The sequence below is a fragment of the Sporobolomyces salmoneus genome (assembly GCF_050403485.1).
Source record: "Sporobolomyces salmoneus JCM6883 DNA, S_salmoneus_JCM6883_v1_ctg4, whole genome shotgun sequence".
Lineage (NCBI taxonomy): Eukaryota > Fungi > Basidiomycota > Microbotryomycetes > Sporidiobolales > Sporidiobolaceae > Sporobolomyces > Sporobolomyces salmoneus.
In genome coordinates this window covers 534,153-559,310 of record NW_027481159.1, presented here as the reverse complement: position 1 = coordinate 559,310, position 25,158 = coordinate 534,153, and the positions used below count along the sequence as shown (strand labels likewise).

General features: G+C 52.6%; 7 protein-coding genes across 7 annotated transcripts; 4 read left to right on the top strand and 3 right to left on the bottom strand.

Annotated features, from left to right (window-relative positions):
• Positions 1–147: 147 nt before the first annotated feature.
• FAS2 (trifunctional fatty acid synthase subunit FAS2) lies at positions 148–10,227 on the top strand (the record flags this gene model as incomplete). Its single annotated transcript, XM_076629276.1, has 20 exons — positions 148–348; positions 421–636; positions 704–1,997; positions 2,065–2,826; positions 2,895–3,111; positions 3,182–3,328; positions 3,391–5,022; positions 5,092–5,170; positions 5,245–5,380; positions 5,446–5,591; positions 5,666–6,135; positions 6,198–6,658; positions 6,725–7,432; positions 7,493–8,003; positions 8,066–8,491; positions 8,554–8,911; positions 8,979–9,184; positions 9,274–9,517; positions 9,578–9,958; positions 10,027–10,227. 20 exons carry the CDS (start codon positions 148–150, stop codon positions 10,225–10,227), a joined length of 8,796 nt encoding a protein of 2,931 aa, XP_076490923.1.
• A 366-nt stretch (positions 10,228–10,593) lies between these two features.
• JCM6883_001681 (WD40 repeat domain-containing protein) lies at positions 10,594–12,575 on the bottom strand (the record flags this gene model as incomplete). The annotated part of the gene is made up of 10 exons (XM_076629275.1): positions 10,594–10,784; positions 10,860–11,092; positions 11,160–11,284; positions 11,345–11,399; positions 11,465–11,544; positions 11,615–11,731; positions 11,809–12,040; positions 12,112–12,151; positions 12,224–12,384; positions 12,460–12,575. 10 exons carry the CDS (start codon positions 12,573–12,575, stop codon positions 10,594–10,596), a joined length of 1,350 nt encoding a protein of 449 aa, XP_076490922.1.
• Positions 12,576–13,221: 646 nt separating this feature from the next.
• JCM6883_001680 (uncharacterized protein) lies at positions 13,222–14,886 on the bottom strand (the record flags this gene model as incomplete). The annotated part of the gene is made up of 6 exons (XM_076629274.1): positions 13,222–13,266; positions 13,340–13,405; positions 13,466–14,150; positions 14,222–14,304; positions 14,369–14,778; positions 14,859–14,886. The coding sequence occupies 6 exons, from the start codon at positions 14,884–14,886 to the stop codon at positions 13,222–13,224; spliced, it is 1,317 nt and encodes a 438-aa protein (XP_076490921.1).
• Positions 14,887–15,084: 198 nt separating this feature from the next.
• Positions 15,085–15,715, top strand: SOH1 (mediator complex subunit SOH1; the record flags this gene model as incomplete). The annotated part of the gene is made up of 4 exons (XM_076629273.1): positions 15,085–15,177; positions 15,240–15,276; positions 15,352–15,394; positions 15,454–15,715. The coding sequence occupies 4 exons, from the start codon at positions 15,085–15,087 to the stop codon at positions 15,713–15,715; spliced, it is 435 nt and encodes a 144-aa protein (XP_076490920.1).
• Positions 15,716–16,409: 694 nt separating this feature from the next.
• JCM6883_001678 (Zn(II)2Cys6 transcription factor) lies at positions 16,410–19,679 on the top strand (the record flags this gene model as incomplete). Its single annotated transcript, XM_076629272.1, has 11 exons — positions 16,410–16,493; positions 16,587–16,669; positions 16,742–16,860; positions 16,923–17,581; positions 17,680–17,760; positions 17,820–17,889; positions 17,955–18,308; positions 18,377–18,443; positions 18,511–18,793; positions 18,870–19,011; positions 19,075–19,679. 11 exons carry the CDS (start codon positions 16,410–16,412, stop codon positions 19,677–19,679), a joined length of 2,547 nt encoding a protein of 848 aa, XP_076490919.1.
• A 147-nt stretch (positions 19,680–19,826) lies between these two features.
• On the bottom strand, positions 19,827–21,945 carry JCM6883_001677 (uncharacterized protein; the record flags this gene model as incomplete). Its single annotated transcript, XM_076629271.1, has 9 exons — positions 19,827–20,162; positions 20,228–20,243; positions 20,318–20,367; positions 20,430–20,485; positions 20,547–20,916; positions 20,987–21,204; positions 21,263–21,376; positions 21,442–21,765; positions 21,831–21,945. 9 exons carry the CDS (start codon positions 21,943–21,945, stop codon positions 19,827–19,829), a joined length of 1,599 nt encoding a protein of 532 aa, XP_076490918.1.
• A 649-nt stretch (positions 21,946–22,594) lies between these two features.
• Positions 22,595–25,034, top strand: JCM6883_001676 (uncharacterized protein; the record flags this gene model as incomplete). The annotated part of the gene is made up of 6 exons (XM_076629270.1): positions 22,595–22,997; positions 23,059–23,121; positions 23,200–23,976; positions 24,046–24,289; positions 24,358–24,592; positions 24,663–25,034. 6 exons carry the CDS (start codon positions 22,595–22,597, stop codon positions 25,032–25,034), a joined length of 2,094 nt encoding a protein of 697 aa, XP_076490917.1.
• Positions 25,035–25,158: the final 124 nt, after the last annotated feature.

Genomic DNA, 25,158 nt, shown 5'->3' with positions numbered 1-25,158 from the left:
AGACTATCGTAGCGTGTAGGAACGCTCGCGAGCTGTGCCGGAGCAGAACTGACGATCCCAATACTTTTGGCTCAACCAGATCTTTCCCTCCCGACTTCTCCCTCTCTCGACTAGAACTACTCGCACCTTAGTGTCAGCTCGCCCAATATGGTCGCAGCCCCCGAACTTCCGCTCGCGTTGAGCATCAGTTTCGCTCCCGAGTCTTCGACGATTTCGATGACTTTATTCAACCAACCTGAGAGTTCGAAACCCGCTATCCCCCTCGAGTTCAAGTACAAGTACGATCCTTCGACCCCTTACGCTCCTATCCAGGAGATCGTCGAAGACCGCAACCAAAGGATCAAACAAGTTAGTTTTTCCCATTTTCCCCAATCCGCTCGAGCCTCTACCCAGAGCTGACACGTTCGTCCTTGTTTCCAGCATTACTGGGATCTTTGGCAACTCGATGCTTCCTCGACTCAAGGATTGTCGCAACTCAAAATCTCCGACGAATTCGAGGGAGAAGAAGTTACGATTTCCGAGGATGAAATCGAAGCTTTCTGCCGAGTCGTCGGTCATGAGGGAGAGGCTTACAAGAAGGGATATAAGACTGGAATGCAGTTCCCGATGGACTTTGCTATCAAACTCGGATGGAAGGTGCGATTGTCCCGTCTTCGAGTTCTCGAGATAATCTCAAGCTGACCTATTGTTGAGCCAATTGCAGTCTATCATGAAACCCATCTTCCCCAACTCGATCGACGGAGATCTTCTCAAGCTCGTTCACCTCTCGAATGGATTCCGTGTCCTCCCTGGAGCTCCCGTCCTTCAACCTGGAGACGTCGTTACTTCGACTTCTCGCATCGAATCCGTCACCAACTCGGACACTGGAAAGACCGTCGCCGTCAAGGGTACCGTCTTCCTCCTCTCCTCGACCGCGAAGGGCAAGGAGTCGACTTCGGAGCGCATCCCCGTCCTCGAAGTTTCGTCTTCTTTCTTCTACCGCGGAAAATTCACCGATTACGCCCAAACCTTCTCGCGCATCGAATCTCCTACTTACTCGGTCCCGATCAAGTCTGCCGAAGCTCTCGCCGTTCTCGAATCGAAGGAATGGTTCGAATGGGACGACGAATCGAACCCTCTCACCGTCGGAACCGATCTCCACTTCAAGATTGATTCGAGCTACGTCTACGCCGACAAGTCTTCCTACTCTTCGGTCAAGGTCTCTGGAGCTGCCTACATCATCACTCCCGAACAGAAACTTCAAGTCAAGAAGGCGACGGTCGAGTACACCTCGGAAGGTGAAGGAGTTACAAAGGGAGATCCCGTTATCGAATACCTCAAGCGTCACGGTACCCCTCTCGAACAACCCGTCATGCTCGAAGGAGGAGGATACTCTCTCACGAAAGAAGGTCAATGCACCTTCTGGACTCCCACTTCCAACTTGGACTACTCGCTCACTTCCGGAGACACCAACCCGATTCACACGAACCCTTACTTCGCTTCCCTCGCTTCCCTCCCCGGTACGATCACTCACGGAATGCACTCTTCGGCTCGAACTCGTAAATTCGTCGAACAAATCGTCGCCGACAACATCGGAGCTCGAGTTCGCAAATACGACGTCGGATTCACGGCGATGTGTCTCCCGAACAAGAAGATGGAGGTTCGTCTCAAACACATCGGAATGACGATGGGAGGAGACCGACTCATCAAGGTTGAAACCGTCGACCTCGAATCGGGAGCGGTCGTTCTCTCTGGTTCGGCTGAAGTTTCCCAAGCCCCTACCGCTTACGTCTTCACCGGTCAAGGTTCTCAAGAACCCGGAATGGGGATGGAACTCTACAACAACTCGCCCGTCGCTCGAGCCGTTTGGGATCAAGCCGACGCTCATTTGGGAGAAGTTTACGGTTTCTCGATCCTCGAAATCGTTCGTACCAACCCCAAGGAGAAGACTGTTCACTTCGGTGGTCTCAAGGGTCAAGCCACGAGGCAAAAGTACATGGAAATGACTTACACTACGAGTCAGTCTTTTCTCCTCCCTCTCTCGCTCTTTCGTTCTGTCGCTGACGTTTCTTTTCATTCACTCAGCCGATTCCGATGGAAACGTCAAGACTCTCCCCCTCTTCGGAGACATCGACCTCCGCACTTCAAGGTACACGTTCTCGTCGCCGACTGGTCTCCTCTACGCAACTCAATTCGCTCAAATCGCTCTCGTCGTCACCGAAAAGGCCGCGTTCGAAGACATGCGCTCGAAGGGACTCGTTCAACCTTCTTGCGCCTTCGCCGGTCACTCCCTCGGAGAATACTCTGCCCTCGCTTCGATCGCCGACATTCTCCCCATCTCGGCTCTCGTCGACGTCGTCTTCTACCGAGGTATCACGATGCAACGTGCTGTCGAACGTGACTCGCAGAACCGTTCGTCGTACGGAATGGTCGCCGTCAACCCTTCGAGGATCGGTAAATCGTTCGGAGACGCCGCTCTTCGTGAAGTTGTCGAAACGATCGCTCGTCGTGGAAACATTCTCATCGAGGTCGTCAACTACAACGTCGAAGGTCAACAATACGTCGTCGCCGGTCACCTCGTCGGTCTTCAATCTCTCACGAACGTTCTCAACTTCCTCAAGGTTCAAAAGATCGATCTCGCCAAACTCACCGAAACCATGTCGATCGATCAAGTCAAGGAGCACCTCTGCGAGATTGTCGACGAGTGCGTTCAAAAGGCCAAGGATCTTCAAGAGAAGACTGGTTTCATCACCCTCGAGCGTGGATTCGCGACCATTCCTCTCCCCGGTATCGACGTTCCTTTCCACTCTCGTTACCTCTGGGCCGGTGTCATGCCCTTCCGTACCTGTGAGTCTCCCCGTCTCCCCTCTCTCTTTCGCGTGACTCGAGCTAACTCTTTTGTTCTGCAAAAACAGACTTGTCGAAGAAAGTCAAGCTTTCTCACTTCAACGCCGACCTCCTCGTTGGTCGCTACATTCCCAACTTGACCGCCGTCCCTTACGAAGTCACGAAGGAATACGCCGAACGCATCCACACCCAAACTTCGTCTCCTCGTCTCGAAAAGATTCTCAAGGCTTGGGACGAAGAGAACTGGGGAGCTTACGAGAACCGCAACAAGCTCGGTTACGCAATGTACGCTCTCACTCTCCTCTTCGACGATGCTGAGATTCTCAAGCTGACTCGTCATTCGTTCTCGTCACAGCCTTATCGAACTTCTCGCTTACCAGTTCGCTTCTCCCGTTCGTTGGATCGAGACTCAAGATGTTCTCTTCAAGGACTTCAAGTTCGAACGACTCATCGAACTCGGTCCCTCCCCCACTTTGACCGGAATGGCGACTCGAACCCAAAAGTGCGTGTGACTTTCGTTTCTTCTCTCCTTTCTTTGAGCTGACTCGAGTCTCAATCAAACAGGCTCAAGTACGAATCTCACGATGGAGCCCTCGGTATCAAACGATCGATCTACTGTATCGCGAAACAACTCAAGGAGATCTACTACCAACTCGACGACGAATCTGGAGGAGAGGCACCCGCTTCCGCTCCCGCTCCTAGTTCGGCTCCTGCTCCTCGAGCTGCACCCGCTCCCGTCGCTGCTGCTCCCCCTCCTCCTCCCGTCTCATCTGGACCTGCTGCTTCCGTCGCCGACGAACCCCTCAAGGCCGTCGACACTCTCCGAATCATCATTGCTCAAAAGCTCAAGAAGCCCGTTTCCGAAGTCCCTCTCACGAAGACTATCAAGGAACTCGTCGGAGGTAAATCGACTCTTCAAAACGAAATCCTCGGAGACCTTCAAGGCGAATTCGCCTCTGCCCCCGAAAAGGGCGAGGAGATGCCCCTCGCTGAACTCGGAGCCGCCCTCCAATCGGGATACTCTGGCAAACTCGGCAAATACACGACCGGCCTCGTCTCTCGCATGATCGGATCGAAAATGCCCGGAGGTTTCGGTCTCTCTGCCGTTCAAGTTCACCTCGCGAAATCGTTCGGACTCGGTCCCGGTCGTATCGACGGTGTTCTCCTCTTCGCCCTCACTCAAGAACCCGCGAAACGTCTCGCGAACGAAGGTGAAGCGAAAGCCTGGGTCGATTCGACTGCTCAAGCTTATGCTTCGAACGCTGGAGTCGCTCTCGGATCTGGGGGAGGAGGAGGAGCTGCACCTCAAATGTCGTTCTCTGCTCCCGTCGGAGGAGGAGGAGGAGGAGCTCCCGCTGCCGTCGCCGATGAACCTTTGAAAGCCGTCGACACTCTTCGTGCTATCATCGCTCAGAAACTCAAGAAGCAAATCCCCGACGTTCCCCTCACGAAATCGATCAAGGACCTCGTCGGAGGCAAGTCTACCCTCCAGAACGAGATTCTCGGAGACCTCCAAGGAGAATTCTCGTCCGCTCCTGAAAAGGGTGAAGAACTTCCTCTCTCCGAACTCGGTGCCGCGCTTCAATCTGGTTACTCGGGAACTCTCGGAAAGTACACGAGTGGACTCGTCGCTCGTATGATGGGAAGCAAGATGCCTGGAGGATTCGGTTTATCGGCTGCGAAAGCTCACCTCTCGAAGACTCACGGTCTCGGACCTGGACGTACCGACGGAGTCCTCCTCGTCGCTCTCACGAAGGAACCCGAGAAGCGTCTCGCTTCTGAGGGAGAGGCGAAGGCCTGGATCGATGGAGTCGCTACCGTTTACGCTTCTCAAGCTGGAATCTCGCTCGGAGGTGGAGGAGGGGGAGGAGGGGGAGGAGGAGGAGGAATGGGAATGATGATCGATACCGAACAACTCGACAAGATGCAAGCGAAACAAGACGATTTCGTTTCTCAACAAGTCGAAGTCTTCCTTCGTTACCTCGGACGCGACTCTCGTACCGGACACCGTCTCGCCGATCTCCAAAAGGCCGAAGTCGCTGCCCTTCAAGAGAAGCTCGATGCGATCTCCCGCGAACACGGAGAAGCTTACGTTCAAGGTATTCAACCCGTCTTCACTCCTCTCAAGGCTCGTCACTTCAACTCGAGTTGGAACTGGGTTCGTCAAGACGCTCTCATGATGTGGATGGATATCCTGTGAGTTCGCAATCGTTTTCTTTCGCTTTTCGTTTCACGCCCTGACCTACCTCTCTTCCTGTTCGACAGTTTCGGTCGTCTCACTACCGTCGACCGAGACATCACCGCTCGTTGTCTTGTCATCATGAATCGTGCTGACCCTGCTCTCGTACGTTTCGAGTCTTTAATGCGAAAAGAGTAAATCACGATACTGACTCTTTCTCTTTTTCTCGAAACGTTCAGATCGATTACATGCAATACACGATCGACAACACTCCCGTCGAACTCGGTGAAAAGTACGTTCTCGCGAAGCAATTCGGTCAAACGCTTCTCGACAACTGTCGCGAGATGATCGGTCAAGCTCCTCTCTACAAGGATGGTTCGTTTCTTTCCTCTCAGTTTTCGCCTCAGCAAAGACTAAACTAAGATCAAGATCTCGAGCAGTCACTTTCCCTACTGCTCCCAAGACGACCGTTACCGCGAAGGGAGATATCCTTACCGAGGAAGTTCAACGTCCTGGAGTCTCTCGTCTCGAGAAATACGTCGCTGAAATGGCTGCTGGATCCAAGATCTCTGTCGCTAGCGTCAACGTGGGTCTCTCTCTCTCTTGTTCATCGGATAGAATTGGGTCACTAACCAGTCGTTCCTTCGACATTCGAAACAGCTCGACAAGGTCCAAGATCAAATCGAAAAGCTTTACAAGCTCGTCAAGCTTCAACCCCAAATCTCCAAGACCCACATGCAGTCGATCAAGTCGCTCTACGCCGAAGTCGTTCGCGGTCTCGGAAAGGACGTCGTCCCCAAGCCTCAAAAGACTGCGACTCGCACTCGTCGCCCCTCGAGTCAATTCCTTCGTCCTTCGGCCGTTCCCGAACCCACTTCCCTCGCCGAAGACAAGATCCCTCTCCTTCACCTCAAGCGCAAGATCGGAAACGATTGGTCTTACTCGAGCAAGCTCACCTCTCTCTACCTCGACATCCTCAAGGAGATCGCTACTTCCGGAGTCACGTTTGAACACAAGAACGCTCTCATGACCGGAGTCGGTAAAGGATCGATCGGTATCGAAATCGTCAAGGGTCTCCTCGCTGGAGGAGCTCGAGTTGTCATCACGACTTCTCGTTACTCGAGGTCGACGTGAGTTTCTCTCCGTTGTCCAGTTTCGCTTCGAATAACTGATCCGCGGACGATTGTCACAGTGTCGAGTATTACCAAGCGATCTACCAAGAGTGCGGATCAAAGGGATCTTCGCTCACCGTCGTTCCCTTCAACCAAGGTTCGAAGCAAGATGTCGAAGCTCTCGTCGACTACATCTACTCGAAGGACAAGGGACTCGGCATGGATCTCGACTACATTCTTCCCTTCGCCGCTCTCCCCGAAAACGGTCGAGAAATCGACGGACTCGACGACCGATCTGAACTCGCTCACCGAATCATGCTTACCAACCTCCTCCGTCTCCTCGGTGCCGTCAAATCGAAGAAGGCTGCTCTCAAGCTCACTACTCGTCCCACTGAAGTCGTCCTTCCCCTCTCGCCGAACCACGGACTCTTCGGAAACGACGGTCTCTACTCGGAGAGTAAGATCTCGCTCGAAACTCTCTTCAACCGTTGGTCTTCGGAGAGTTGGGGAGAGTACCTCTGCATTGCTGGTGCTGTCATCGGTAAGTTCCTTCCGTCTCTCTTTCTCGCTCTCGAGCCTGAGTTGACATTCTCACGCTTGGGCACAGGATGGACTCGAGGAACCGGTTTGATGAACGCCACGAACTCGGTCGCTGAAGGTATCGAAGCTCAAGGCTGCCGTACCTTCTCCGCAAAGGAAATGGCCTTCAACATTCTCGGTCTCATGCACCCTCTCGTATTCGACGTCGCTCAAATTGAACCCGTCTGGGCTGATCTAAACGGAGGAATGGACAAACTTCCCGATCTCGCGAGTCTCACGACCGACATCCGTACGAAGCTCAACCAAACCGCCGCTACTCGACGTGCGATCGCCAAGGACAACGCCGCCGACTACAAGGTCGCTCACGGTCCCACCGCCGAACAGATCCACACTCAAGTCAAGGTCGCTCCTCGTGCCAACTTCTCGCTTCCGTTCCCCGAACTCAAACCGATCGATGCGAAATCGGAACTCGCTCAACTCCGTGGCCTCATCGATCTCGAAAAGGTTGTCGTCATGACTGGTTACGCCGAAGTTGGACCTTTCGGTTCTTCCCGAACCCGCTGGGAGATCGAAGCGAACGGTACTTTCTCGATCCAAGGTACTCTCGAACTCGCCTACATCACCGGTTTGATCAAACACTTCGACGGACGACTCAAGGATGGATCTCTCTACGTTGGATGGGTCGACGCGAAGACGAACGAACCTCTCGACGACAAGGACGTCAAAGCTGCGTACGAGAAGCACATTCTCGCTCACACCGGTATTCGAATGATCGGTAAGTGCCCCGCTCTATCTGCCCCCGACGCAGCACTGACTCTTCTCCCGTCGCTCGCAGAACCTGAACTCTTCGGCGGTTACGACCCGAAGAAGAAGGGATTCGTTCAAGAGATTGAACTTCAACACGATCTCGAACCCATCGAGGCTTCCGAGGAGGACGCCAACCGCTTCAAACGCGAACATGGAGAGATGGTGGACGTCTACTCGGACGACGGAAGCAAGTACTTCGTCAAGTTCAAGAAGGGAGCGAAGATTCAAGTTCCCAAGGCAATCGCTTTCGACCGAGTCGTCGCTGGTCAAATCCCTACTGGATGGTCTCACAAGGCATTCGGTATCCCCGACGATATCGCCGCTCAAGTCGATCGTACCTCGCTTTGGGCACTCGTTTCGGTCGCTGAAGCTCTCATGATGGCCGGTATCACCGATCCTTACGAACTCTACAAGTATGTTCACCCTTCGGAAGTCGGTTCTTCGCTCGGATCCGGAATGGGAGGAATCGTTTCAATCTCGAAAATGTTCAGAGACCGTCGCGAGGAGAAGGACGTTCAAAAGGATATCCTTCAAGAGACGTGAGTTCTCTCTCCTTCTTTCTTCCTCTGCTCCCTTGAGATTGACAACGGTCCCTGTCCAGTTTCATCAACACTGTCGCTGGATGGGTCAACCTTCTCCTTCTCTCGTCTTCGGGTCCGATCAAGATTCCCGTCGGAGCTTGCGCTACCGCTCTTCAATCGGTCGAAATCGCTTGCGACACCATCTTGAGCGGCAAGGCCAAGGTCATGATCGCTGGAGGTTACGACGATTTCTCCGAGGAGGGATCTTACGAATTCGCCAACATGAAGGCAACTTCGAACTCTGAAACCGAATTCGCCGCTGGTCGTGAACCGAACGAGATGTCTCGTCCTACTACGAGTACTCGTGCTGGTTTCATGGAGGCTCAAGGTTGTGGTGCTCAAGTTCTCATGTCGGCGAAGACTGCGATTGAGATGGGTGCTACGATTTACGGAATCGTCGCCTACACCGCGACTGCTACCGACAAGGCTGGTCGATCCATCCCTGCGTGAGTCTTTCTTCTCTCATCAAGCGAGTGAGTTTCCTGCTGACCACCTTTTACGTCGCTAGTCCCGGACGAGGTGTTATGGGTACCGCTCGTGAAGTTGCGTCGAAATACCCTTCGCCCATCCTCAACGTCGCCTACCGCCGTCGTCAACTCGAGTTCCGTCGTCGTCAAATCTCTCAATGGCTTCAAAACGAGAGCGAACTCCTCAAATTTGAAGTCGAATCTCAAGGTCAAGCCGAGAAACTTCCCTCCGACTTCGTCTCTGAACGTCTCGCTTCGATCGAACGTGAAGCAAAGAGGCAAGAGGCTGAAGCTCTCGCAACCTACGGAATGCTTTCGGGAAGTGATCCCTCAATCGCTCCCCTCCGTCGTGCTCTCGCCGTTTGGGGTCTTACGATCGACGACGTTGGAGTCGCTTCCGTGCGTAGCTCTCTTGATCTCAGTTTTCCTCAAACAGAAAGACTGATGGTTTCGGCCTTGCGCACAGTTCCATGGTACTTCGACTGTCGCTAACGACAAGAACGAAGCGAACGCTTACAACGAACAATTCCGTCATCTCGGACGTGCCAAGGGTAACGCTTGTCCCGTCATTGCTCAAAAATGGCTCACCGGTCACCCTAAGGGAGGAGCCGCCGCTTGGATGCTCAACGGTATCGCCCAGACGATTCAATCTGGTCTCATTCCCGGTAACCGGTACGCCTCTCGTTCTTCTCCTTTCTCTCGTTCTTCTCCTTTCTCTCGTTCTTAACGCGAGACTGACTCTCTCTCTCTCGACTCGATAGAAACGCCGACAACATCTCGCAAGAACTTCGTGCCTTCGAGTACCTCCTCTACCCTTCGAAATCGATTCAAACCGACGGAATCAAGGCTGGTCTCCTCACCTCGTTCGGTTTCGGTCAAGTCGGAGGACAAGCTCTCATCATTCACCCCGAGTACCTCCTTGGATCTCTCGAACCTTCGACTTTCGACTCGTACAAGGCTCTCAACGATGTTCGTCGCAAGGGTGCTTACCGACGATTCAACGATGTGAGTTCACTCTCTCGACGCTATTCTTTGCTGTAGCTCACTCGTCTCTTCTCTATACAGTTCTTCGCCTCTGGAAAACTCGTCGTCATCAAGGAAGGAGCTCCTTACGATCCCGAACTCGAAACTCCCGTTCTCCTCAACCCTCTCGCTCGTACCGTCGACAACGCCAAGACTGGTTCGTACGCGATGCCCAAGAACCTCCCTGCCTCGGCCTACCCCTCGGACAAAGCTTCGAACGCTGCGATCGCTTCGAAACTCGTCGCTGCTGCGACCGCTGGAGTTTCATCTGTCGGAACCGACGTCGAACTCATCTCGGCGATTCCTTCGGACAACGAAACTTTCCTCGAACGTAACTTTACCGCGAACGAACTCGCTTACTGCCGATCCTCCCCTGACTTCAAGGCTTCTCTCGCCGCTCGTTGGGCTGCCAAGGAGGCTACTGTGAGTCTCTTCACTCGCTCTCTCATCTCCTTCGTCCATACTGACGTTCACTCTTCGCCTCGTCGCAGTTCAAATCGATGAAGACTACCTCGAAAGGAGCTGGAGCTTCCCTCATTGACATCGAAGTAGTTTCGACCGAGACGGGTCCCACGATCGCCCTTCACGGAGCTGCGAAGTCAGCTGCCGACGCTGCTGGTATTACTTCGTTCGAAGTCAGCCTCTCGCACTCCGACGACGTCGCCGTCGCTGTCGTCATCTCGAAGGCCTAAGAACTCGTTTATTTCTTTCTCTTATCTCTGTTCCTTTGGGTTCTTTGTCTGCTTATCTTGGAATGGAGCAATACGTTTGCTCTACATCTCGCGTTGAGACCGTTCCGCAACATCGAGAGAGAAACAGATCTAGAGACAGAGGGAGAGGGTTCGCTGAATCCGACTTGCCATCGCCTGACGCGCGCAACCTGAGAACGACTCTGCGAGAATTCGAGCATGTTCAGACGAATCCCATTGTGCTACTAAAGCCGTCTCGATTACTGTTGTTGACACATACACACAAAGCTGCGTAACAATCTCAAAGAAGTTACAAGTTTTCTCCAAAGCTCCTCCTGCAAATTCCCTTCTCTCACTCACTCCCTCACTTTATGCCACCTCCTTATAAATCTTGATCGTCTTGTCCGCCGCTCCCGTGATCAACCTCGAACCCGTCTGATCGAAAGTAGAACAGAACACTCCAGCTTCGGCATCCAACGAACCGGGTTGAATTTTCGGATCGAGCGTTTGGAACGGAAGTCCAGTTTTGTAGTCCCAGAACGTCATCGACCCGTTATCGGCTAGATGGAGCGCAGCAAACCATTCGTTAGAGTCGGGAAAAGAGAGAAAGAGAGGAGAGCAGGAGGGAGACCTACCGCCAGAAAAGAACACTCCATCAGGATTAACCGAAATCGTATTGATGATCGCATCGTGTCCACTGAAGTTGTGCACGAATGTACCCTGAGGACACGCCCATTTCTTGATATTGTTACCTCCCGAACTCGCCGAGGCGAAAGAATATTCGGTCGGGTGAATCGCGAGAGATCGAACGGATTTGTGGTGGTGCGTTAGGGTGGTCATCGTTTTACCGGCAGCGAGATCCCATAATCTAGAAACGAACGAGAACTGTTTCAGAGGAGGAAGAGAGAAAGCGAAAGATTCGGGAGATGACTGACCGAACAGTCGAATCCATACTCGCGGTAATGACTTGAGGATCACTCTCTTGAGTTTTCACATCGGCGATCGTTGCCGTGTGACCCGTCAAGACGTGCACTTGAGCTTTTGTTCGCATGTCCCAAACCTGTAAACGACAGCGCGGGTCAGCGAGATTAACGGAGTCTCTGATCCGAACGAGACTTACACGAGCGGAAGCATCTCGACCGGCAGTGACGAGTACATCGAGAGTGGGGTGGAGACTGCGGAACAAGAACCCGAGAGTGAGCCTCGACTCGAGCGGAGTAGAGGATGCATAAGAACTCACGAGAGAGAGTAAACACCAGATAGATGACCGTGGTAATGCCGAATGACCTTGTTCGTTTCAAGATCCCAACATTTCACCATCTGCAACAGCACAACATCGCAAAATCAGGATTCGCTCGAGAGAAAGGAGGAAAATTGATAGGGAACGTACCTTGTCTTCGGCACACGAGAAGAGGTAAGGGTGTCTCGATGAAACTGCTAGACCTCGTACAGTCGAGATATGACCCGTAAGTGAGAGTTTGAGTTCTCCCGAAGCTAAATCCCAGATCTGTCAATTCCTCGACGAGTTCCACGTCAGTCTGGGTTCTCTTCCGAGACAACGTCGAAGCTTCGAGGAGAACTGACCTTGATGACCCTATCTCCTGCACCCGTCGCGAACCATTTGTTCCCTGGTTCGACTGCGACTGATCTAACCCAACCCAAATGACCCGAAATGACTCGCATGAGCTTCCATTGTGCGTGGTAGTCGGGTTTCACTTGTCGTGCTTCTCTTCGACGAATGAGGGATTGGGAAAGGAGGGTAGGTTGGGCGTGAGAAACGGGAGTAGAAGAGGATGTCGTCGTCAAGGCTTGAGAACTATCGAATGATTCACAGTGTTCTACCTCGTCAGTGGTACATTTTACTGCGGTAGAATGATGCGAACTCACGACAAGTTCTCAACTGCTTGTCCCATCGCGGATTGAGGACCTAACGAGAGAAGAGGATTCGGAAACATGAGCATCCGAAACAAGAGCGAATATGAAGCGAATCCTCTCTCACCTTCAATGAGCTTCCTCTGAGGTCCCTGAGCTGCTGCTGACTGTGGTCCATTCGGTCTAGCCGGTCCTACTCCTCCTTTCTGTTGTGTCAACAGAGCCGCCGGTAATACTTTCGCGTTCCTATACTCTGCCTCGATCTTGCTCGCTAGTCGTACTTTCGTGCTACTCACACAACGTCACAACGAGTCAGCTCTGTCATCAGAGAGTGGGAGAGGAGGAGAGGGAGATGAGATTGACCTGGGGAGAGATGCATCGTCTGGTGTCGAAAACGCTTGCTCGGCGGAGAAGAGCGAGTGGGCCCGTTTGGTAGACCGTCGCACTAGGTGGTCGATAGGTGGTAGAGAATCTGTCATCGCGTTGGGAGGGTGGAGGAGAAAGGAGATGGAATTCGCTCGTTGATCTCGTTCCTATCAGTCACTCTCTGCGATCCCTCGTGAGGCTGCTCTGGACACGACCAAGACCTCTCTGACGTCTGGCACGAGCGATCCAACTGAAATCCCAAGCCTGCGTCGAGAATTGCTCAATTTCCTCCGACGAATCGATTATTCGCCTGTGCAACCACTGTGTCGCTCCGGAGGCTTGGAGCGCCGTACATGGAGCAGTCTGAGTGAAGATGAAGCTACGGAGCTGCTCAGCTTTCGCTTCTCGTCCCCTCGGATTGGCGAAATCGCTTCGAATCGCCTTTAAACTCCCTTTTATTCCTGGTCTCCGCTCTTTACATCATGATTCTGCCTTACAGTACCTTCACAAAGTGTCAATAGCATGCTCCATTCCGAACCGAAGCCTCAACGAAGCTTAGCCGTGCCCCAAGAAGCCACAAGTTCTGAAGAATTGCTAAAACTTCGTTGCGAGAGACTGCAGAAACTGAACAAAAGAGGGAGAAATGCTAAGTGAGAACAGATTAAGGGATGAGTTGACGTAAAGGCGGGAAGAAAACCCATGAGTAATCGAGAGTGAAATCACGAGAAAGAGGGAGAGGAAAGGGCGATGGGAATCTAGCTAAGCTTTTTTGGGTGCCATACTCGACTCGTTCTCTTTGTACCACTGTACACGCCATCGACGAAACCGAGTCAACCCCAGACATGCGGAATGAGGAGAGAAAGAAATGAGAACGAACCGCTACTGCTCGCTTGATTCCTTCTTCGACTCCGACGATAGGTTCGTACCCAAGCACTCTTCGAGCCTGCCAGAGTCGATGAGCATCAGTTCTTGGATCGCAAATGAAACAGCCTGATAGACTCACTCTTTCAATGTTGTAATACCGATTCACCGTCGAATAGACGACTTTCCCCCTCGTCAAATTCGGAGTTTTCCCCAGCAATCCACTGATCGCTTCCCCAATCCCAGCAAACATCAACCCGATCGGTGCTGGCAAAGGAATCACGAAACTCGGTTCATGATGATTGTATTCGGCCCAAACGGCACGAGGGAAATCCCAGAATGGGATTGGAGATCCGTTCGTGACGAAGAAGGCTTGACCTGCTACTGTGAGATCGGACTCGTAACTAGGAGTTGAACCTTCCTCCTCCTCCTCTTCTGGGATTCGGTTCGAGTCGACGGCGGAATAAGCTGGTAAGTGATAGAATTGATCGAATCGATTCCTTCCCGCCAATAACGGATGATCTCCTTCCTCATCCTGTTTGAACTCCGGGTTTAATTCGAGTTCCTTCGCGAGTAAAGAAGGAGGTCGGAAATTCGAAGTGGGTAATTGTCTCCTCTTGACGTCGAGGTCGATCGGTAGAGCACGAGAATTGAGAGCTTCGGGGGAAGAGACACGGGAGAGTCGTTCAGCGGCGATGAGGTGGGCGTGAACGACGTTGTCGACGTAGGTCCAGTCGAATAGGTTCTCGTTTGAGCCGACTTGGAACTTCGTTTTACCCGATTTGAGAACTTCCATCACTCCCGGAAGGGCTTGACGATCTCCAGGTCTAAACACACGATGAAGAGGATCAGTTTGCCGTTTCGACGAGCTGGATCATCAGAATAGGGAGGGATTTACCCGAAGATTCCAGCGGGACGAAGTGCGACTGTCAACAACCCATTTCTCCCATTCGCCTCGAGTACGATCCTCTCCGCCTTTGCCTGACCGATTCGAACAATCAGTGACAGCCCAGTGAGTCTCGTCAGAGAGTGAAGCAGGACGTACTTTTGTAACGTTATAAGGATCCAATTCCTCCTTCGGAAACGGCATCCTCTCGTCGACATTGATCAAATCCACACCATTATACACCGTTCCCGCACTACTCGTGAACACCAATTTCTTCACTCCCTCCTGCACACACGCATCTACGATCGTCTGAGTTCCCTCAACGTTCACTTTCTCGCACACTTCTTTTCCCGATCCAGTCCAAGGGGACGCCGTATGGAAGACGGTCGTAGCGCCGGATTGTCGGATTGCGGAAGATAGAGAAGGGAGAGAGGTCAAGTCGGCAGAGTAGAAAGTCCATTCCGATTTCGAGGGGAAGTGTCGTTGAACGAGATCGAGAGAGGAGACGGGAGTGTTCGGGTATCGAGCAAGGAGTGCTTTGACGAGTGTAGAACCAAGGAAACCGTCACCTGTGAGACGAGGGGAGGGGATTAGAGATGAAACACGACAACGAGTAACGACAGGGAGAAGGAGAGTTTGAGACGCGTACCTCCAATGACCAAGTATGATTCACCCATCTCTGCGTAACGTCCGAGTCGATCGTAGTCGTAAGGAGGTGAGGGAGCGGAAACGAGTCGTTGTCGAACGATTTCCACGCTTCTTGGCTCCCTCCCATTCACCCACCGACTCTACTCGACGACTCGTCATCCTTGTAGCGCTAGCGTATCAGTACCCCTTCGAACGCGCACCCGTCCGACCCAAGAAACCCCGTCCCGATGTCTGAAACTCCTCAAGTCGCTCCTCCTCCGGCTCCTCCAACCCAACATGAGCGCGATGAGAATCGAGCACGCTTCGAGACAGAAGTAGAGGTGAGTTTGTATCCTCCTGTTTCCAGCCGAAACTCGACTGACTCGTAGTGTGCTCGTGGCAGTTCGTTCAATGTCTCGCGAACCCTTTCTATCTACAACGTTCGTCAACGAAGCTCCCATACTCTGCAGTACGCTCACATATTGACGAGTCGGTGTTCCTTTTGGTACGAACAGATCTAGCTCAACAAGGACTCTTCGATTCCGAACCTTTTCTCAAGTAACTTCTCTCGCGTCTCCTCTCCCATCTTCCGTGACTCACCCCTGCCCACTTCCCAGCTATCTCAACTACCTCCTCTACTTCCGTTCCCCTCGCTACTCTCGTTTCCTCCAATACCCTCAATGTCTCCACCACTTGTCCCTCCTAACGGCTCCCGGAGAAACGGGGAAAAGTTTCAGACAAGCGTTCAAGGATCAACCGTTGATGGCGCAGGAATTGGCGGGGAAACAGATCGCTCATTGGGCAGGGTGGAGGGAGAGGGATGCGATGAGTGGAACGAATGAGCAGGGCGGAGGCGGAGCGAAGGAGGACGGGAAATGAGGGAGATGGGTTGCAGTCTCAAGCGTAGACCAGTGAACGCTGCGCTGTCAGACAACCGGGAGAGCGAGCTGTAGGCTGGTCAGAAGGCCCACCACGAATCGAACTCAGTGAGTCTTCACCGCGTTTCTTCTCAGTCTATGCTTTCTTCTTTGCGATGATTACGTCTGACTTCTTCGCTGCCTTCAGAAACACTGCCCTCCCTGAGTATGAGACGTTCTTACGCCAGTCGGTCTGCTTTATATTGCGAGACTGCAAGAAAGGGAAATCGACAGATACAAGAACACCTCTCTTCGTGACACGGATATCGGTTATCAACTCAAGCACGCAACGTCAAACCACCTCTAGTATCGTGATAGAAGGAAGAAGCGGAGAAAGAGAAAGCGAGGTTTACGAGACTGTTCGCCGAAACCACTGAAAATACAGCTTTATCGTCTCAATTTCTCGCGCGTCATCTGGTATAGACCATATCGCCCATTCTATCGTGCGATCGTGAGATCTCCGCGAGTGATTCAGGACAATCAGATGCGAAAATAGCTGCGTATGCGATCTCGTCGGCGTTCGGGTCTTCCCTTTCTCCCCTCTTTCATCTCGTTTCCTCCCGATCTGTCCTCCTGCTTCATCAAAGCCCTCCAAAGTCATCAGCAAAACACCTCAGCACCATCAGCCTGCAACCTTCCAGCGACCACACGAAGCGATGCCTCCCGACCGGACTTCGTACTCCCCGGTTCCTTCAACCTCTCAACAGCGCGATAAGGCCGCCAGTATAGCCAGAGGACTCGTAAGCACTGTCTCTACTCATCCAGCTCCGCTTATGCAGTCGCTGAACTCTCACTTCTTTTGATCATTGTCGGGACCTCCCGCTCGCGAACAGGCTTGTCTAGCATGCAGGAAACGGAAAGTCAAGTGTGACTCGATGAAACCGATCTGTACAGGTTGCTACAAGCACGCGAAAGGGTGAGCTTACACTCTCCTTCTTTCTCTCGAACCCCCTCTTCGGATTCTGAGCTAACTCCGCTTCGATCTCAGGGATAATTCGACGATTTCCTGCGTCTACGACGATATGAATGCGCCGAAGAAGAAGAGATCGTCGCCGGGGACGTTAGCTGCATTGGAAGCGACGAATCAAGCCCTGCGAGACGAATTAGGTGAGCTCTTCCTCTGATTCTCTCACTGCGACAGGATTTGAGCTGACAGGAGGACGACACAGCCGAACTGAAGGATTACATGACCCAGATGCGAACGAGTACTTCGAATCTTCCTCTACCTCCGAGTCACAACACGCCATCGTCTTCTGTTGAGGGTTCTTCGTATCGCCTCCAATTCGCTCCGCCTCCGCCTCCTCCAATGAACCCCGCTGGAGACTATGGATCATCATCCTACGCTCAAGCTCCGGCAGTCGTGACTGTATGCGAACCTCAAGATCCTCGAGGTTCGGCATATTCAGCTTCTCTCGATTACACCCTTTCGAAACCTGAAGGATCAGGAGGAGGAGGAGGAAACGTCAACTACCTCAACACTTCCAACAACGCTTCCCAACCGACTCCTCCCGAATCACCCCCATCCGATTTCTGGAACCAATTGATGTACCCCGGTTGGCCCAGAGATCTCCCTTCGTTCGACCTCACGTCTCGACTCATCGACGTTTGGTTCTCAAAACCTCATTGTCTGACGGGACTGATCAACGAAGCTCAATTCCGAAGTTCAATGTTGCACCCACCGTCGACTTCGTCGTTCCCGCATTCGGCGTTGATTCATGCGATGATGGCGATCGCTTCGATGTTGGTGAGCGAGGAGTTCTTCATGAATGAACCAAGGTACTGGCCAACTGGACAGAAGGTTTCGGAATATCACGCTGCGAGAGGAAAGGTGAGCGAGTGCTTTCTCTCTGTCCCCGTCCACGGATTTTACTTCCCGCTCGTCTCATCTGGGACCATGGATACTGACTTTGGTCTCGCGGTGAATAGGTCGCTCTAGATCAAGCTATCGCGCATGGACAAAGACTTCTCCAAGTTTCTCAGGCGGTCACGATTCTGTGCTATTGGGCTGTAAGTCACTCGATCGATTCACTCTCTGTTCGTATCCTGACTTGAGATTCTTTGATCAGTATACTGCGGCGCGATTCGTTGAATTATGGCTTTTGTGCGGAATGGCGACTCGAATTATGACTCCTCTCGGTTCGTTCCACCTCTCTTCCGCTTCACCTTACGATTTCCGCTCACAGCCTCATCTCCTCGAGTAGGTCTCAATCAACTCGCGGCTCCCTCCAGCGGCGTCACCTACAAGATGCACCTCCTCCCTCCTCCGAAAGACGATTCCGAACTGTACGAACGCTCGATCAACTGCTGGTACGCCTTCATGAGTGATCGAATGGCGACGGCGTGTACTGGATGGGCGCACAGTCTCGACGAAGCGGACGTCGTTTCCCTATTACCGACCGACGCACCTTCGACTCTCGCGGGAGATTGGGATTCTTCCCCTTTGTCACCGAAATCTCCTTCGTTCTTTTTGGCTCATCCTCCACATCTTGTCGGACCGAAACAACTCGAGTTGAAGGCGATCATCCTGTTGGGGAGAGTCAATACATTCGTACAACGTGAGACAAACCCACTCGTTCTCGTCAGATTTGATCTGACGTTCTTCTGCGATTTCGTTCCCTGATAGGCGCTCCTTTGGCTTCAAAACGCGATCAGAACGGTCCTTACGCGAGTGACTCCGATGTCCGAAAGAGGTCAGTCGAATCTTACTTTCAGCTCGAAGACCAAACTGGGGAGCTAAATGCGGTCTCGATTGTACAGCGACGCGTTCCGCAAACTCGAGAACGACATCATCGGTTTCCAAGCTTCGATTCCACGAGAATATCAATCGACATGCGCAACGACCGTCGACCCTCGTCTTCACATCGTCCATTCGTTACCTCCCGCTTCCATGATCCTCTTGCACGAAAGATTCGTCACGGCTCAAGCGGACGATTCGAGTGCTCCTCTCACGTTGCGATACGCTCAGCAAGTCATGCAAGTCTTGCATTCCGTTGTCAGTACTTCCTTCGAGATTGGTTTGCTTTCACCATTCATGAATTACGTGAGTCCTTCGCATCCTTCGCTTGCTTCCGCTTGCTTCTGCCTGCTCTACTAATCACCTTCGACTGATTGATCAGGTATGGGTCGTGGCTGGCCGAAATATCGTACGAGAAATCGCTTTCCGAATGATCCGAAATCAACCTGCTGGAATCGATCAACTCCGAGGCGACGTTCAAACGATCCTTCTCGCTCTACACGCTTGCAAGACTCCTCTCGCTTGTGAGTATCCGACGCTCCGACGCTGTACGCGAGCTCCAGACTGACTCTCCCTTTACGAGTAAGCTTCGACCGCTCAACAATTGCAAACCCTACTCGACGATCCTTATCGAGCTCTTCCGAATTCGATCCAGCTCAACAACTGTCCTGATACCTCGAATGTGAACCCACAAGCGATGCCAGGAGGAGGAGGACAGCCCTTCAACGATTTTGACGCACTCCTCCGTTCCAACTTCCCTAACTACCCGATCGAAGCAGACTACGCCACTCCCTCTTCTTCATCCTATCATCTCTTCACTCCCCCACTTTCGACTCCCTCAGCTCACGGTTCACTACCAACCGGCGGTGCACAACCTCGAAATCCGATCTCCTCATCGAATGCTACTTCGGCTCCGAGCGAGAAAACCTATCGAGAAATCGATGAGACACTCGCGAGAAACGGATTCTTCGGAACTCTAGGCGACAACTCGTTTGGACCCGAATTGGATGCGTTGATTCACGGGTCGAGAGCGAGTGCGCCTTGGATCCTTGGAGGGAACGTGACGGCTGTATCGCAGACTCATAATCCCAATGTGTCGAACATGTCGAATGTCAGAGGGGAGAATGCAATGAGAGGCGCAGGAGGAGGAGGAGCGAGGTTCGAAGAGGTAGAAATCTTTGGAAATCAGTAGAATCGTAGTCTTTGTGTTGTGTTCGTTCTCTGTTTGAATGGATTTCGCTGGAGTATTTCGTTTCTCATCGTGTCTCTCCCCTCGAGTGTGTAGATGAGCCACACTAAACAGCTCTTTCATGGATTCCGACAAGTACTAATCTCATTCCTAATTACGTTCCTCTGCCTTTTCAACCAGCACTCCACTCTCTCCCATCGTCATATGATTGATATCTCCCTCCGTCTCGTCCAAAACGGCAGAGTTGGCGGGATCGGCCGGAGCAGTCGCTGCGATTTTTGCCCAACTCGCTCCGTCCGTGTTATCAGTCGTCGTCGTCGGCTGTTGCTTCTTGGTGTCGCTGGAAGTCGAGGAAGAAGAGGGAGATGAGGACGATGTTTTCGTGTCCTGAACGAGGTTGACAACCATTTCGACGATCGAGTTGAACCCGAAGTAGAAATCGCGGTCGGGTCCTTTCGCTTTCGTCTTGTAGCTCGTAGGTACGTTCTGTGGAACAGAATTAATAGAGAACGTCAGTAGTGTTCGAGTCGACGAGGATTTTCGTGATTTACCCAGTCGTGAAGGATCCTGCGAAATCGAATGGCGAATGTCAATACGCCGGCTCGAGCGCAGGTCACAAAAGGGGCTAGAGGAGCACTGACCAGTCGTGAGCACGGAACTCGGCGAAGATACGACGAGGTTCGACGCCAGCCTGGCGAGGTGACGAGAGTCAGCGACAGGTCTTCGGCGCGACAGACAAGGAGAAAAGCTTACCCTGCCCATGGTATGATAGAGAGCTTCATCGTCGTCGGCGAAGATCTCGTTTCCACCTATCGGGCGCGGAGAACTATCAGCAACGAACACGAGATGCGAGAGCTCAGACCAACTCACCCCAACAAACCGCCGTGTTTCCTGCGTGAGGACAAGCCTCTTTCCACCATTCATCGTCTTGTACGAGACTCGGGTTGATGTACGGGTTCTTGAACAATTCTGCCCCTTTCCAACCTCTCCAATCTTGTTCGTTCGAGTTGAGCTTGCCTTCAAGAAGCCCTTTCGGGAACGAGAATGAAGGGAGGGTGAACCACGAGAGAGGGTTGAAGGTAAGATAAGGGATCTCGCGACGAGGAGGAGGAGCGACACCGATGTAATCACAGGCAACTCGGAGACAGGAAGAAGGAGCGATGAAATCGTAATTGACGTTTGTCGAGTAACTCTTCGCTCGTGAGACGAGGTTGACCATCGGGGAGATGAGGAGTGCAGCCTGTACAACGCAGAGCATTACTTTATGAGTTCTGTTGGGTCCTGGATTCGGAGAATCCTTGAAGACTCACTCCAGGTCGTCCAGGCAATTTGCCGAGCTTCTCGGGGGTCTTGATCTCCTTCGCAGGTCGAGCGAGATGAAGAAGGAGCGCAGTGGAGAGGTTACCTCCGGCCGAGTCACCTGCAAGGAGGATCTTGCTTTCGTCGATTCCGAGCGTGTTGACGAGGTATTGGTATCCAGCAACAGCCTCGATGAGCTGAGAAGGGTACTTGTATTCGGGTGCGAGACCTAAGTCGGCACGTGGTCAGTTTGAGCCCTCGCTCAATTTAGGGGACGGGAGACGAACGGTAATCGAGGCAGAAAACGGAGCATTGGACGCCTCGCTTGAGGTTGAATTCTTTCGCTACATGAGTGAGGATCTCTTGCGAGTTGCTACCAGTGTCGACAACGAATCCTCCACCTGAACGAACATGGAGACCGTCAGCGTTACATTCAAAAACGGAAAATGAAAACTTCGAAACGAACCGTGGATGAAGAAAATCACGACCTCATCCTTTGTACGATCAGTTCCCGGCTTCGCGATCCATCTACCTCCAGTGCCATTGACCTTGACATAAGAAAGCCATTCGCGATCCTTCTTGATGTAAGGAGAGTTTGACCAAATTCGTTCGTAAGATTTCTTGCGGTCGAACAGGATACGAGTTTGCGCCGCGTCACATCGACTGAGGAGGAACTGAGCGAGGTTCGTGACGAGGTTTGATAGAGGTGTCCTTCCGATCTCTTGCACGTGAGGAGAAAAGACTCGGAACAGGACGTGGTGCCAGATCAGACGAAGGGGTCCGACGACGACTACTCAGTCGAAGAGTGGAGCAGTTAGCCTCCCTAAGTTACATGGAGAGAGAGGACGAACTTACGAAGCCGAGGTAGGAGGAGATAAAGGAAGTGAACGATCCGAACAAGCGTGAGTTTCTGAGTCTCTGCACCTCGTACGAGGGGTAGCTCGATGTCGGCGTTGAGCTCAATCGCCATGGCGGAGTGTCGGTGTCGAAGAGAGAGGAAACAGCGACAGAGTGGTGCACAAATCCAAAATCAAAATCCGCCGGCCCGACAAAGTCCCCGTTGTTTCTTCCTGCACTCGTCCACTCCGGCGCTCTCGACCCATCGTGGCCGTGGTACTCGTCCTCTTCCGCCCTGTCGTGCTCCGGTCCTCCATCCTTCCCGCTCCGGCGCTGTGACTCGACACGGCCTGAGGCTGTTTTGATCAAGTTCACTCCTCTCCGGGCTTGCTTCGTGACTCGAGTCTGTGCGGTTGATGCGTGTCAAACATCGATCAGAAGAAGGAGCAGGTAGAGTCGTCTCGATCACGAGGTTTGGCGGGGTCGACGTCTCCTGTCTCCTATCCAGATTCGGTTTCACCGCCGAGAAACCTCGCTCGTTCCTCCTGAATTTGAGCTCAATCCTCCTGTCACTTTTCTCATCCTACTCTCGCTCAAACTATGGGGAAGATGAAGGACAAGGCAAGGTCCTCGTCGATCCTCATCTTCTCTTCTTCTTCCTCTCTTCCTGATCGTCCTTCGTCTTTCGTCGTTCCTCTTCTCATCAAGATCTCACACAAAGGCGCCAAAGTCGACTGGATTCGACTTATTGGACATCACGCGACCTACCTGAACACACGCGAATGGACTCGTACACCTCGTTCGAGGGATCATCGACCTCTGAAGCACCCGCTGTAAATCCCTTTGCGCTCTTCCCTCCACTATCCTCTTCTTCCTCGTCGTCGTCTGCACCGAATCCCGAATCAGTACCCACTTCGGCACCCTTCCACTTCAGCGCTCCGTCCCCTCGAGCCCGCACCCAGTCGACCGCTTCAAGCGCTAGCTCGTTCCAGTCCTCGAGCTATCTCGACACGACGAGTCCCGACACTTCTGCATCGACGTACAATCTACCTCACGATCTTCAACCCCCAAACATGGTGTCACTCTCGCTTGATGGGAATGGAAGAGGGTTCCGCGTCGAAGAGTCGAATGTTGGAGGCGCAACTCTCGTCGAATGGGACAAATTGGTTCAGCTCCTCGTACATCGTGAGTGCCAGCTTGTTGTCGTCAAGAACTCCAGTAGCTGACGTCGAAACTTTGTTCTCAGCGGACACCGTCGCGCAACTCCCTCCTCAACATCCGATCGCGCAAGCGAGCACTCTTCTTGCTTGTAAGTCTCGCTCTCGCAGCTGTCGCCTATACGCGCCCTTCAGAACTGCAGTGACTGACATCTCCAGCCTCGTTACAGCTCTCCCCGCTCCGACATTCGCGCATCATCCCGAATCAGTCGATGCTCAACCTGGCGAGGAGGACGTTGAACCACTCAGTGCTCGTCTCGGTGGTTTCAACTTCAACAAAGAGGAATCTCAGGGTCCGGGTCTCGGCGACGAAGGCGACAACTACGACTCCCCTCAAACTGCCCATCCATTCAGGTCGAATTTTCCTCCCTTTCCGCTGCCTCGTCAACCGGTTCCGACGAGTGCCCTTCCTCCAATCCCTCCCGCACATCGATTAGTCGATTCTCGAACCTTCAACTCACCACCGGTCGCTCTCCCGCCTTTCCCACCGAATGACGACGCTGCTCTTTCTCTCCCGGTCCCTCCAGCTCGTCTCCGTCGCGGCGATCCCGATTTCGGTTCCTCCTTGACTCGTCGAAACACTTCTTCGCCTTGTGCTCGACCTCCTACGTTCTACAACCATCAGCATGCACATCTTTCGAGTTCTTCCCTTCAAGATTTCGCTGGATCGGTCCCTTCTTCTTCGGCAGCATCATTCCGCTCTCTCAACGAGGTCCCTCCACCGAGAAGTCTGACGAAGAAGGCGATCGACAAGAAACACGTGAAAGGGAAACGACTGCTCAACGGAGCGACGGAGAGATACGTCTGGTCCTTTCACAAAGCTCAACTTTTCCGACTTGCCGACGACGCTCCTCGCACCGCAGACTCGCTGTTGGAGCAAGGATGGGATGCGAATGGCGAGGCTATCACTTTGTCCATGGAGGAAATCGTTTTCCCGCCCAAAACTTGTTAGTTCTGATCTTCTGATTCTTCTCAATCGTCTCGTTATTTACTGACAGCATCGATGTGAGACACAGACTATCGATGCTTCGACAACGGTCGCGAAATCTTTCCCTGCGACGCTACTTCTCGAGTCAACGATTTCCTTCGCGGTCAACACTGCGTCCCGTTCTGCAACTTCCGCTTCGAAGGGAAACGACCTTCCGTCATTCGCCATCACGTCGTCTCTTGCAAAGCGAGAGCTCGTGAGATCCCCGATCCCGATCCTCTCAAACGACTCTGCGAATTGCAACTCCAAGCTCAACAGAACATCCACAGACAGTTAGTGTTTCACTGCTCTTTTTCCTTCTGCATTTTGTAGGCTGAAACGATGTACTCGCTGGTAGCAGACGCCGAGCACACGACCAAGCTTCCGAGACTCTTTCGAACGACTTTGGCGGTCAAGACGAACGTTCTCACTCTTCCGAGCGAGGAGGAGAGGAGAGCGACGTACCGGACGACAATAGGAGTATCTACAGCTTTGAGAGCTACGAGTCGTCGAGCAACTTGTCTACTCGAAGAGGTCACCGTCCGATTTCGTTCGTCGATACTTCGAATCCTTCTTCTCCTCGATCCGAGGTTGATGTGAGTTCCGTCCCCATCCAATACAGAAGTTTTCGTTAGCTGATGTATGTTTCGGGATTTGGATTCGCAGGCCACGAAGGAGGAAGAACCAGAAGGAAATTGGTGGTCGACGAGACGAATGGATTCGAACGATCCGATTCGAGCTATGCTCGATGCCAGCACGTTCATCCCTCCGGACGACCCGCACTCGTCGACCTCCACGGTAGAATCAAGTCAATCGTTATCGAAAGAACCTGCACGTACCTTGAAAGCGACCCTCGCTCAAGCGTTTTCTCCCTTTCTGACTTTTTCGTCTCTCTCGCAGTATCGCGGACAGGACTGGCTCATGAACTACGGTCTCAAGACTCCGACGCTTCGTACTGCACTCGAACAACAACAGCAACAGCAACAAATGGCCCTCGACTCTCCTCGCAATTCTGACTCTTTCTTAGCAATGGATTGAAATAGACACTTTTATAGACACTGTACTGTGTTGTATTTCGTTTCGAGTTTGAGTTTGTTTGTCGGAAAAAGAGTCAGAGAGATCGAATTGGTCCGGCAGAAAATTTTCATCAGCGTGCCGTTCC